The sequence below is a fragment of the Monodelphis domestica genome, chromosome 5 (assembly GCF_027887165.1).
Source record: "Monodelphis domestica isolate mMonDom1 chromosome 5, mMonDom1.pri, whole genome shotgun sequence".
Classification (NCBI taxonomy): Eukaryota; Metazoa; Chordata; class Mammalia; order Didelphimorphia; family Didelphidae; genus Monodelphis; species Monodelphis domestica.
Window position 1 is genome coordinate 148,162,477 of NC_077231.1, and position 14,478 is coordinate 148,176,954.

Below are 14,478 nucleotides of genomic sequence, written 5' to 3' on the forward strand. Positions count from 1 at the left end.
GTAGAGAACTTTTTCCTTACCCACTCCTATCGCCTAGATCTAACTTCTCCCTTTTCTGCAGTGCTCCTCCCCAATGCTGACCTTTATCTCAAATACTTGAGGAAGGTCAAGACCTTTTATCTCCCTTTAAAGGAAGGTCACTCAGAGCCCTGCCTTTGGCCTACTACTTCATTTCTAACAGTTATGGATCTGTGGCATATCTGCTTTCACCACCTGGATGAATAGGAAGTCACCAGCTACAATCCTTTCAGAAAGATGGGGGACCACCAAACTTTACCATCTGTCTTGCCATTGCTCTTTAAGATTCTCTAGTAGACCTAGCCATCTGCCCTGCCGATATGTTTTACAGATCCCTAGGCTTTGCCCTCTGAACTACTGTGTGAGGGGAGCCTTCTCCCAGGATCGCATTGGGGTCCTGCCTCACTGGAGGGTAGGTCATGGGTCAGTGACCTAAGCACCTGGACCGGAAAGGATTAGGATATGGATCTGGGGTAGAAGAGAAGGAATAAAAGAGGGGGTTCCAGGAAGTGAGTGCTCTCTATTCTCTCCGGTGTGTGGCAAAAGAAAAGTGGCTAAGGAAGCCATGTGGAGAGCAATCAAATGGCTAGTTAGAATTGTTTTTCTTCTATCTGTCTGCATTCTCTTATTTAAGTAAATATTAATAAACTCTGTGAAAACGAAGGACTGGAGTTTAGAATTTAATTTGACTATAACACTACTTATATACCCTAAAGAATCTTGAAGCTTGCCATCTGCTTTTTGGGGTATACCTTAAGGTCCATTAGGCTTTCCCATTTGCCTTGAAGTCAAATCTGCTTATATTCATTGTCTCTACTAAATAGAATGCTAGTTCCTTAAGAACAGGGGTTGGTTCAATTTCCTATAAATATTTCCAGTGTATAGCACAATGTTAGGCACCTAGTAAGTATATTTAAAAATGCTCATTCATTCATTCATTCATATACTGATTGGCTGCTGAGTGAGTTTTTGAAAGGAAAGTTTTGAGGACAGTCATCATAAATATAAAGCAATGTAAGTATTTTTTTTCTGCTACATTTCCTTTTATTAAATTAATATTTCATTTAAATTAATGAGTACTTATTTCTTTACTTCTTATTTAACACTAAAAAAAGGAACCTTTTGTAACACATAGGCATAGTCAACGAAAATGAATTTCCATATTGGGCCATATCACTTATTTTTGTTTGTAAATGAAATTCTGTAGTGGGAAATTAGAAACCGTTTTGAAGGTAAAATCCTCAGTTATTATTTCTACTTAGTTATAAGTCTCTTATTAATCTGCCATTAAATTCCAAAGCAAACCATTTAAATATCTCATTTTATTTATTTCTTTTTTTTTAAACCCTTACTTTCTATCTTAGAATCACTATTGTATATTGGTTCTAAGACAGAAGAATGCCAAGGGCTAGGCAAGAGGGGTTAAGTCACTTGCCCAGGGTCACACAGCTAGGAACAGTCTGAAGCCAGATTTGAACCTAAGATTTCCCATCTCTAGACCTGGCTCTCAATTCACTGAGCTATCCAGTTGCCCCCTCATTTTTCTTTTGCTATAGAAAAGATGTAGTCTTTGCCTGATCTTCCATCGTCCTCCACAATCAGAATTATTTTTTTCCAGCCTTTTCTACTATTGCTTACCTATACAAATCCTCTATTTCATCCAAACTAGTTTAGGCATTCTCTTTCAAACATATCTTATGCTTTTTTGCCTTGTTAATGCCATTTTATTCACCTTTCTGGATTTTTTCTTTTCTTTTCTTTTTTTTATTGTTTTTTTTAATTTTCTTTTTTTAACCCTTCCCTTCCATCTTAGAATCAAAACTGTGTATTGGTTCCAAGGCAGAAGAGTGGTAAAGGGGAGACAGTGGGGCCAAGTGACTTGCCCAGGGTCACACAGCTAGGGAGCTAAGCATAGATTTGAACCAAAGACTTCCCATTTCTAGGTCTGGCTCTCAAATCCCTGAGCTCCCTAGCTGCCCCCTCTGGATTCTTTTTGTATTTCAGAATCCAGGTATGAATGTGGATGATTGGCTTTGGCAAAGTCAAGGAATTCAGAAGGAAAAGTAAATTTAGTGGAAAAGATTAGTTTAGTTTTTGACATGTTGAGCTTGAGGTGAGAATGGGACATTCAGGTGAAGTTTTTATAGCTTGTGAGAGAAGATAAGGAGCAAAAAAATAATTATAATTTCAGAATTACTTGTATTGTGGTGATAGCATCTCCATTGGGAATGGATGAGATTATTAAAAGAGGGTGCGTAGAGACTGGAGGTAAAAGTCTAGAAATAGAATCCCTTACTTATTCTTTAATGTTTGTACTCCTATTCCAACTGATCTTAAGTCAGTGCTACAGATTTCTTCTTTTTCCTCAAGTATTGGCACCAATCTTATTGAATTAGGTAGAGGGGTAGGAAGGGAAAGGAAAGATATCATTGTGACTAATAATAATTTTTTTAAAGCAAAGAAAAAGCTTTGTAGAATATTAACAAAACTAAAAAAAAGGTTTTTTTTTGGTAAAGGATTACATAATTTACATATTGATCATCAAGGTGGCATAGTAGATAAAGCAGTATGCTTAGAATCAGGGAATTTTCTCTTCCTGAGTTCAAATCTGGCCTCACTCACTAGCTGTGTGATCCTGGATAAGTCACTTAATTCCATTTGCTTGAGTTTCCTCATTTGTGAATGGGCTGAAGAAGATGATGGTAAACCACTCCAGTATCTTTGTCAAGATAACTCCAAATGGGGTCAGCAAGAGTTGAATATGACTGAAATGACTGAATAACAACAAAAATTTATGTATGCAGTGTTACTACCTTTCTCCCTCCTGGTCCCTTGTCAGGATTTGTGTAATAAGTTACTTTTGTAGAGTAGGAAAGCCTGTGAAAATATATTATATAATATTTGAAATGACTGTTGAAAACCAATAACAACATATAGTCAGGGTGCTAAAGAAGCACTGTATAACTTTGGGGACATTTGCCTCCAACATATTCAGATTGCTCATCACCTTCAGGTTTTTAAATCCTGATTCAGGTACTCCCAAATGCCAAATATATGCCAACTTCTTCTCTTTCTGTCTCTTCCTCCTCCTCCCAGCCAATTCATGTTTAATCTGTCCTACTTTTTGACCAAAAAAAAAAAATCTATTTAAAAGCATTTTTGGTACACATTTCAGGGCCCAGATTCATCATACTTTTGATTTCACATCTCCTTGCTGATATGCTAGAAGGCAGAAAAGGAGGCCAGGATAGAGCTTTAAAGTCAAAGACAATATATGTACTCACATAGGACAATGTTAGATAGCGCTTTTCCCAAAAAAAAAAAAAAGCTGGATGCAATAGTGACTGTTTCTTTCTCAGAGTCTAGAGTAATTTGACATAGCTATTTGGTGTCCACACAATTTTTCTCTCAGCTATGGAGGTGAAGCTAAAGCCTCTCACTCTCAGGATTTTCATGAGATATTCTATCAGTTCAGCCAGACCCACATGGAGGATGGCTTGAGAAAGGTATAGTGTATCACAATACCGGTTGTATGACCAGAGACATATGGGACAGGATAACCTTGGAGAGCAATATGATGGCAAGTGTATTGATGGTCTTGCTAGGATCTGTGTCATCTTTTGGTTTTGGGGGGAGTAGTGTACTGTGAACATCACAGGAGTGCTTATTGTAGAAAGTCTAAAGGGCCCCTAGATAGTTCTTTAAAAAAAAAAAGCCATTGAATTTGGAGATTATTGGAGATGTTTTGAGAAAGGAATTTCTGTAGTGTGATGAAAATGGAAACTATTCTTAAAGAAGTAAGGAACAAATGGGTTAAGTGTGATTATAGAGTACCCACTAAAGAGATTTGGCAGTGAAAGGGAGAAGAGAAATGAGGAAAGGCCTTTATAACAAAGATGTATAAATATATATATATATATAAATTTTTTTTTTTAACCCTTACCTTCTGTCTTAGAGTCAATACTGTATATTGGCTGCAAGGCAGAAGTGGTAAGGGCTAGGCAATGGGGGTTAAGTGACTTGCCCAGGGTCATACAGCTGGGAAGTGTCTGAGGTCGGATTTGAACCTAGGACTTCCTGTCTCTAGGCCTGACTCTCAATCCACTGAGCCACCGAGTTACTCCCAAAGATTGTATATTTGGATCCTTTTCAATGCTTAGTTTAGTACCCTGTACATTGTTATTTGGTAGATACCCATTGATTGGATTGTTAACATTAATTCTTTACTTTGCTAGCTTTAACACAAACATTTCAAAAGAATATTTCTTTAGAATAGCGAGTTAAAATTGGTTTTGGTCAAATTAAGAGTTATAAAAAGTTATGGTTGTTATTTATAATAATTAAAAATTAAACTGTGAGTCTGTTAGCAGCTTTTGTAGCTTTATTACAGCAAAGTAGAGATAGTAAAGAGAGGGAAATGTAGGAAGGAGGTAGAAAATAATGCCTAGCTAAATACCCTAAATCTGGATCCAAGTGCCTCCAGACTACTAGTGTGAATCTGAATGCAAATCTCACCAGCCCATGAGAGTGTCTCCAGCCAAGTTTTTCACCAGCCAAAAGGTTCTGATGCCACAACGACTGAGTCTCACCTAAGAGAACATCCCACGAAAGACAGGAGAAGTGCTGAAAAGCCAGTGCCTCCAGCCAGGGTCTCCTTAACCCAAGGGAGTCACTGAAGCCAAACTCCTCAAGCCACTAACTCAGAATCTCCAACTCCGAAATCCCCAATGCAGAATGAATCTCAACTCTTAGGTCTCGTCTTATATAAGTCCTTTTCCCACATCATTTCCTGTCTCTCTGGTTTCTATTTCCTTTTGCTGTGGGCTGGTCTGTCACATCTCAGGAACCAATCATAATTTCTTAATTTTCCTGGCACTGCCCTGGGGGCAGTGCCTGTGGGATCCAGTTCCCATTTCTTGAGGATGAGAGCTTTCTTGTAAAAGGATCTTCATGTTTCTGGCTGAGTAAGTGTGAAAGGAGGGGCACTCCAAGTTCTTGATTGATTAAGTTAAAATAAAAGGAAGTTTTAAATTCCCTTTCACAACAGGAACTAATATTCCTCCACTCAATTTCTATTATACTCTGTCACAACCATCTTGGTGCTGTTTTATGTCCATAATTCCACCTGTTATGTATAATATTGATCTTATTGAGATATTGATGGTTAGTTGATTTGATAGACTGATGCTGTCAGGGAGCTCTAGTGGAAGGTAGTTGATTAACTAGCTGGACACAGCTTAATCCAACTATATTTATTACTTATTTCTACTAGAAGAAGCAAGGACAGGATCAAAGGTGGAAATAAAGTAGGATCTATCAAATCTAACACTAAGATTTCTAACTATAACCCCAAACCCCTGTGTTCCGTAAGGGACTGCTTTGTGTTCCCCAGGGTGAACCTACACTGATCTATTCTTAATATCTAAAGATTAAATCTAGTTAACTAAAGCTATCCTGATGTATGACCTTTAATTTATATAATTTTCCTTAAATTATCTACAAAATTTTACCAGTTGGTCTCTTCTCATCAGGGTACCTAAAACTAATGCTGCTTTAGCAAGAGAAAACAGTGCCTCCTCTGGCTGCTTTTCCTCCCTCTCTGAGAAAAGTGCTCACTCCAACTAATCTTTAGATGAAATGATGTTTCTCCCCTTCTCCAAAGTTAACTCTTATGAAAATCCTTCACAGATTGATCAGAACAAAATCTCCAGTTACCTGCTCTAAGCGAATAAGCTTCAGAGAGTGACCAGTTCTCTGGCTTTCCTATTATTTAATTCTCTTAAAGTGACACACAGAAAATTCTGCTTTTCTTTGCTTAAAGGAGCTAAAGTAAAATTCAGAACTCTTTCTCTAGACTAAATCCTTACTTCTAACTAGGTTAATTAGCTAATTAAATTCTTATCCTAATACACCCAAAGAAAAACTCACCACTTTGGGAAAACTATGATCCTTCTTCAGCTCAGCTCAGTGATGGCTACTTCTTCAGTGGTCATGAACAAAAAGCTTTTTTTTACCCCCCTCAATTTATGTGTTTATTCCCCTAGGGAAGATCCACCAACGTGTTCTCAACCAGACAGTGACAACGAGGGAGAAGAAATACAGGTTAGTTCAAAATAATACCTGTAGCTTTTTGTACTATAAATGATCTCTGAAATTTTAATGATAGTTTATAACTTTGAGAAAGACATGACATAATAGATGTGATTGTTATAGAAATATTATTCTTACTGTTGTCTGTGATTTAAAATCTGTACTAGAAGTGAAATGAGCAAGTGGAGAAAATTTCAACAGAACGTTTTGGATGATGTGTCTAGGAACAAGTTGTTTCAGTTGCAGTTATAATTTTGAGATAATAGGCCCTGTATTGTGGAAGCCAAACACCTTTCAAATTAATTATTTTTCTTTTTTCTTTTTCTATTTAGTGGTCAGATGATGAGAACACAACAACACTTACGGTAAGGCCAGTTTTCTGAGTTTGATAAACCTGGTGAAATTCTTTTTCCTTTTCTTATATTTATTGAGCACCTAATAGGTATAAGGTCTTGGGAGAAATTTCAGCATAAGACTTACATTATTGTTCATTTATTATGATATATGTATATATATATATATATATATATATATATATATATATCTTGCTTCTCTACCATTCAAAAAGGTTAAACATCCTTTTTTGAATTCCTGTTATTTGTTAATACCAACTTCTCAACAATGTAAAAATTTGTGGAATAGAATCTATAAATCTATATTGGATTGAATCTAGATTGGAAACTATTAAAAAAGCACTCTTCTATAGCTTCCTTCACTTAAACAGTGGGGAGAAAAAAAAGAAATAAAGAAAATCCTCATAGCAAATATACATAGTCCAGCAAAACAAATACACATGTTATCCATGCCCCAAAATATGTCTTTTTTTGCTTTTTAAGTCCATGAAGGATGTGGGTGTCATGTTTTATGTTCATTATTGTAGATTTGTGATTCATCATTGCATTGAACAGGGTTGTAAATTCTTTCATAATTGTTTTTCTCTTTAATGTCATTATATGCATTGTTCTACTTCTTTAATTTTGTATCAGTTCATAGAAATATTCCAAATTTCTTTTTCTTATCAATTTTTTTAAAGTAAGTTTTTTTAACATCACTATCGTTTTCTCCAATATTCATCCAAAAGAGCCACCTGAGATAAATTGTATTTTTAAGACAAAAAAAGGGACAAAATCAGCTTAACTAATCAATATATCAAAACTGTCTGAAAATTGTTTAATGCACGATATTTGTGAACCTCTCATCTTAGCAGAGGGTTGGGATGGGATTGTTCTTCTCATATCTCTGCTTTCAAGACATGCTTGCCCTTTTTAATTTTGTAGCATTTACTTGGATATTTTTTTTCCTTGTTGTTCTTTCCATTTACCTTGTTAGCCCTTGTGCATATTATCTTCTTGGCTCTGCTTACTTCACTCTGTATCAATTCAGGTAGTTCTTTCTCTATCTATAAATCCCCTCTCCTCCCAATAGTAGCATTCGGATTTTTATGCAAGAATGAATATGAGGCCATTTCTCCAGAAATAAATATTTATTAATAAATGCGTGCATCTGCTAACAAAAAATAGCTCCCTCACCTAGCCTTCTAAGTCCTGTCTTTTGGTTATAAAGGGAGTTGTGTCTTCTTTCTGATTGGCCTGACAGCTAGGACCTCCCCTGTCAGTCCACACTGGGGGGTATTTTGAGAAAGTAGTTAGACTTAGAGTCTTTAGCTTCTCCCACATTACTTCATCACTGGACCAACAGGTTACCAGCACAAACTTTCCCCAGCCAAGTGGCTACAAAGTTCAGTAGCTAGAGCTTTCTGACTTTGCTTACCCAAGAGAGTTCTTGTTAACAGGAGTTGGTCCAGTGAGCCTTGAGGTCTGGGTAAATTATTTAAGCTTGGAAGCTGGCTGACCTTTGAAAATGAGGTTTAGAAAATGATTAATGTAGAAATTATTACAATTCAACATTAATTTTCTTCTTTTTCTCTCTCTGGCTCTCTCTTTAGTCATTTCCTGTTTGATAAATGTCTACTTGGTTTCCAGGTTTCCAGTTCTTTGCTACTGCAAAAAATGCTTTCATAAATATCGTGAGATATATATGTGTGTGTGTGTGTGTGTGTGTGTATATGAAGTTTCTCCTTTTCAGTGACCTGAGTATAAACCTAATATTATAATTTCTGGTTTGGAGAGAAAGGACATTTTAGCCATTTTATTTGCATAAACCCAAATTGCTTTTCATAGTGGTTATGTTGATTCACAGCTATATCAGCAGTGTGGCATTTTAAAGAGTGCATGCCATAAACTGTAAGAGTTAAAATGGTTGAGGTTGTAAACTGTAGTGACTTAAAATAGTGGAAGACTTAAATTGTGATAGATATAAGAGTGGATGAGTAAATGTGACCGCAGAAAATATGTTTCCACTACAGTGTCTTGTTTTAAATCAAATATAAGGTGGTCCCAGGGAAATATTCCCAATTATGAATATACCCAAGTCAGCTGGGTTTTATAGAGAATTTAATTAATAATACAATGAGGAATCAAAGAAAGAGAGAGAGAGAGAAAAAGGAAATAAATGAGAAAAGAATAGTCTGGCCCAGGCAGCCCTGGCCAACCCAGGCCTAAGCCCTACAAGAAAAGATCAGTCAGTCCTTAATCACTCACCATAAGATCTGTTCAAGCGAGGATTCAGGGGGACAGAGTCTCCCCAGAGGGAGTTCCAGCCAGAGTCAGCCTCCCTTGAGAGACCTTCTTAGAGATTGTCCTTCTCTCAACAACCTCCTTAGAGGCTATCTCTCAAGAGACTCTTTTTTGAGAGTCCCAGAGAATCTATTTCAGTAGCCTGTCCTTTTTTTATATAGGGGGTTTTCTCCTATGTCATCTCCCCTAAGTTCTTCCATCTACCAATCACAGTAGATGTTTTCCAAAAGACAGCCCATTCTGAATTCACATCTGAGTAGACTAATCCTTTTAGTAATCCACACCTGAGTAGGCTAGAATCTCTGAGTAAGTTTCTCACCTCTTTGTCCCATGTAAGTTTACAAGTTACCTGACCTTTATAGGTACTTAGCACCCCTTTGTATTAATTCTAAAAATAGGCATGGCTTAAGTATTTTTCATTGTTCAGCAAGGAGTTTTCTCCCCTAAAGCAGGCTTAAGTACGGATGGAGTAGAGGTCTTCACATTTTTGACCTAAGTAGAGTTCTCACTGTCCAAATGGGGAATGGTCCCAATAGGGAATTGTCCCAATGGAGAATTCTCCAATGGGGAATTTTTTAACATTCACAAGTCTGAGAAATTTCAAGATTCACAGTAGTGTACTAATAATATATATCTATCTTTCCATAAACCCTCCAACATTGACTATTCCCATCTTTTGTCATCTTTTCCCATTTATAATGTGCAAGGTGAAACCTCAGGGCTATTTTGATTTCTCTTATTTGTAATTTGTAATATTCTTTCATGTGGTTGCTAATAATTTGTCAGTCTTTTGAGAACTGTTCATATCCTCATTATTGGGGAATGGCTTTTGAGAGTGTGTGTGTGTGAATATATATACGAATACATATCTATCTATCTATCTATCTGTTAATTTTTTATATATCTTGGATACCAAACGCTTATTAGAGAAATTTGATAAAAAGATTTTTCCTATTTGACTGCTTTGCATTTAGGTGCATTCATTTTTTTGTGCAGAGACTTTTTAGTTTCATGTCATCAAAGTTGCCTGTTTTATCTTTTGAAATTTTTCCTATCTTTTGTTTGATTAAGAACACATCTGCTCTCACATTGCTATGAGAGGAATATGATTTGCATCTGTTCTAGTGTTTATAGTACAATTGAATATGTTGTAGAATATGACACAAGGTGTTGATCTTAGCTTAGTTTCTGCAAGAATGCTTTCCATTTACCCCAGCAGTTTTTATCAAATAGAGAATCCTTTTTGAAATAATTTGTTTTCTGGGTTATTAAACACTGGGTTATTGAGTTCCATTATTTTTTATTCTTTCATTTTTCATCAGTTCCATTGACTTAGCTCTTTAAAAAATTATTTATTTATTTAGAATATTTTTCCATGTTTCCATGATTCATGATTCATGATCCCCCCCCCCCCAATTTCTTCCCTCCTCCAAGAGCTGACAAACAAATTCCACTGGATTATACATGTACCGTTGTTCAAAACCTATTTCCATGTTATTCATATTTGCAGGAGAGTGATCTTTTAACATAAAATCCCTAATCATATCTTCATCAAACTACATGATAGGTCAAATGTTTTTCTTCTGTGTTTCTGCTGCTACAGTTCTTTCTCTGGATGTGGATAGCATTCTTTTTCATAAGTCCCTCAGAATTGTCTTGGATCATTGCATTGCTGCTAGTAGAAAAGTCTATTACATTCGATTCTGCCACAGTGTATCATTCTTTGTGTACAACATTCTTCTGATTCTGCTCCTTCCACTGCACTGATTCATGGAGGTCTTTCCATGACTCAGCTCTTATTTTTAAACTTTTTAGTTTTTAAGCAGTACCAGATGATTTGATGAATACTGCTTTCTTTTGAGGTTTGGTTGAGAGTACTTTCTCCCCTTTTCATCCCCTTGATATTTTAGATCTTTTCTTTTTCAAAGTGAGTGTTGGGTGGAAATTGGGATACAATCTTTTCTTAACTTTAGTTGTTGTCTGAAAGCCAGCTGGCTACCAGCTATTTTGAGCTGAGGCTTCTGGTAACAGTTTAGGCCAGTCAGAGATGATTGAATGAAAACTACGATGGAGACAGCTTATACAAACTTATTTAATATTTATTGAAAGGGTTTAAGGAAGGGAAGGAGAGGTAAACAAAGGATTTAGGAAATAGTTGCTAATTTTAAAAGGAAACTAAACTTTTCCTTCACTGCTGGTTCATAAGAACTGTCTTCCTGCTCAAGAAACTTGAGCCTCCTTAAAACTCCTTAATCTATTAATAATCCCCAGTATCTATTCTAAATAACTTGTACTAATTAATAATCTCCATATATAGTTTACAGTTATTTTCTCCTTGAATTCTTTCTAGCTCACTCTTCCAACTGTCAGCTCTTTGGGCCTAGTTAGGCTTCAATTGGCCTTGGTAGACCTCAGTTGGCCTGCTCCCTTCTGCAGTCACACAGAGGAAAACAGTCTTTCTTTTCTCTTTCCAGTTGGTCTTCTTTCACAGACTTATTCCCAAAACTCCAACCTGTTCTCTTTCAATTACCACTTGGTTTTCCACAGTTTTCCAGAGAGCAAGATCCAACCAGCCTCTCAGAGTAAACCCTCATTCCAAGAGTACCTGGTAATTGGATACCAACAGTCTCTAAAGCTCCTCAGAATTTCCTTTAGGAACTCTCCCCAAGATTCCAGCTGGGGTTTAATTTGAAACTGTACAATTCTTAGTCTATTCCTATTTACTCAGATCTTAATTAGCCCCAATATTTAATTAATCCAAATAGAGTTTTGTTATTGTTGTATCAAATTCTATAAAATATACCTTTGGTATTTTGGTATAGCACCATAGGTGTAATATTATTTCTTCTGGTATAATAATATTTTAGTATACTACAATTTGCCCTTCCCCACTAGGTAGACACTCCTTTAATTTTCAGCTTTGGGTTACTGTGAAAAGTGCTACTGTAAGTATTTTTGTATACATAGATCCCTTTATATCTCTTCTGTGTCTTTGGAATATAAAGCCTAAAAGTGATATAGCTTAGTTAAAAGGTATGTTCAATTTTTTTAGTTCCAAATTACTTTTCAGAATGGCTGGACAACTTCATAGCTACACCAACTAATAGTATATTAGTGTGCCTTATCTGCTAACTGTATTCTTCTTCCTAATCCTTTTCATTTGAGAGTTGGCATAATAGAGTAGAAAGAGCACTACACATGGAGATTTGGTGGAAAAGTATAAATACTGCATGCCTGAAATAATATATGGTATTAGTAATATTTGTTGCTATTTTTGCCTTTGTGGATTGCTGGATTTTAACCAGAGGACAATTTTTTTTTCTTGTATCTCTGGAACAGCTCATTATTCCCTGGACATAATCTTTTCATTTTACCTGCCTGTTAATCATCCAGTAAAGATCAGCTTGTCCCAGGTCTCCTTCCTTCTTTATAACTTGGAACTCTGGAAATAAGACACATTTTTTGCCAGGATACAAGACTAGGAGCACTGCTCTCCATCAACAAATGAAGCAAACAGAAAGAAACTTGGCCATAGTTGTGAAATCATTAAGACTTTCCAGGAAAGTAACAAATAGCTTCAGAGCATGGAGTTGTCCTCTCTGTGAGCTATGTGGTTGTTCTTCTAGATCAGTTCATTGGGCCAACAGAGAATCTCCCAGGACTTCTTATATAAATATATCTATTCCTCCTTTTCACAATTTTATTTAGGTCCTTGCTTTGATAGGTTAGCTTCAAATATGAGTTTTCATGAATCATCTCACCCTTCTCATTCTCTTACTACTAATTATGGCTAATGAAGAATAGAAATTCCTCTGTCTGGTCCTGATTCTTACATTTACAAATAGACAGTTGAAGTAATTGAAATATATCAACATCCTTTTGAAGATCTTCACCTCAGGCAGTTTTTTCCACTGTTCAAACCACTGCAAGCAATTTGATGTTTTGTCTGATCAGACAGGCTATCTAATAGGGCCTATCTGAAAGGAATATCCTCCCAGTCAGTGATATTGAGGACTTCCTCCAGGAATTGAAGGAAACTTGAAACAGTCAGCCAGATTTACCTCCTAATATTACTGTGGTTGAATGATTTTTAGAAGATTTTTCCAGATCTTTCCAGATATTTCCAGATAAGAGAAGCTGGGTAAAGGTAGCCTTGAACTTATCAGCATTCATCTGGGAATGAATTCCTATAAAGTCTTAACTTCCATTCAGTCTGCCTTGTTCCTTGCAACATCACTCTGTCTTTCAGCCAGTAGTAAAATATCCCAGGTAGAGAATTAATGGCAGGGATCCAAGTGTCATAGGGAGTAGAGGGCTATATTTAGAATTATGAAGAAATAAGTTTGAATCCTGTCTCGAATACCTATGAGTTGATTGACCCTGGGCAAGCCATAGAACCTTCCTGTGCCTCAGTTTCCTCATCTATAAAATGAGGAAGTTGGACTAGATGACCTGTAATGTCCCTTACAACTCCAAATCCATGATCCTATAATTCATGCCAATGTAGTTTAGAGCAAATCCATCCTAGCCCAGCCCAGTGTAATCCAATGGTATGGGGCTCAAATATAACATGTTATAGAGAGTTTTTAATATGTTAAAGAAAGTTTTTTAATCTATCATTCTGTCTCTTTAAGAGGTAAGGGAGCAGGTAACATTTCTCAGTAAGAGTCAGTTAATAGACTGCTGAAGATTCCATTACCTAGGAGATGGAGTGGATACATAGGAGAAAGTAACAGTTGGAAGGGACTTTTTTCTCTGGGTCCCCTGGGGAGAAGAGTGTGTGGTTCATTCTCTCTGCAACTGGGAGTTTTTTCTAACTGACGGAAATAGAGAAAACAGATTTAAGGCCTTAACAGCCTTATTGACTAGTGATTAACTTAGGCAGGTAGTTATATAGTGGGTAAATTATTAGATATTCAGTGTAGAGAAGCTTAGGCCTGGGCTTGGCCCGGGCAGAAGCAACTGCTCTCTAAGTCAGATAGATTTAGGGTTTTTTAGAAAATTTTAGTTAGGATTGGGACCTTAGGTATATTTATAAGATATTAGGAGATTACTCTCACTTTCCTCTTTTCTATTTCCTATCCAAACTTTCCCAAAAATAAACTAAATGCTTTGTGTTTACCAAACTGCTCTTCTGACTTTTTTTCAAACTCCTACCAAAAATTTTAAACCTTCACACCAAAGATAAGTGTAAAGTATTTGGACAGATTGGTCACTGTTTGCCTGGTTGCTCCTACAAAGGAGTAATTAGAAGTATAACCTACCTATCAGCCAGGGAAGCTTGATAGAATATATTCCTTGGCTAAACCCCAGCCATTCTTTCCCATGCCTCCTTCCCACCCATTTTATTTTGGTCCTTGTCATGATAGGCTAATCTCAAATAACGAATTTTATGGACCATCTCACCCTTCTTCTCCTTATCTGGTCACTAATCTCGACTAATTGTGCCTGTTATCTGAGAAGTTCCTTCATCTGATTCTCACCCTTTAATTTGGAAATAGACAATTGAAGTCACTGAAGGATATCAACATTTTTTATGTCCATGGACCCATTGGAGATCGAGTCTTAGGTTTGTATAAGGAGATATTGTGAATTTCTTAGCTTGAATATTATACTTTTACTAGTAGCTGCTTGGCTGGCTTTGCATACTACATATATTCATGTGACCTATGGAAGGTCACATTCTGGTTCCTGTAGGAAACATTGCCTGGAACAAAAATATGTATGTATGCTT

The 14,478-nt window shown here is 36.4% G+C and overlaps 1 protein-coding gene across 3 annotated transcripts in view; it reads left to right on the forward strand.

Moving 5' to 3' along the window:
- Positions 1-14,478, forward strand: part of CDC123 (cell division cycle 123) — a 174,137-nt gene that overhangs the window by 64,676 nt on the left and 94,983 nt on the right. For all 3 annotated transcript variants that reach the window (XM_001363530.4, XM_056799447.1, XM_007503959.3), the window contains 2 exons: positions 6,063-6,120; positions 6,441-6,473. In XM_001363530.4, coding sequence (XP_001363567.1) covers positions 6,063-6,120; positions 6,441-6,473 — 91 coding nt within the window. The remainder of the gene's footprint in view (positions 1-6,062; positions 6,121-6,440; positions 6,474-14,478) is intronic.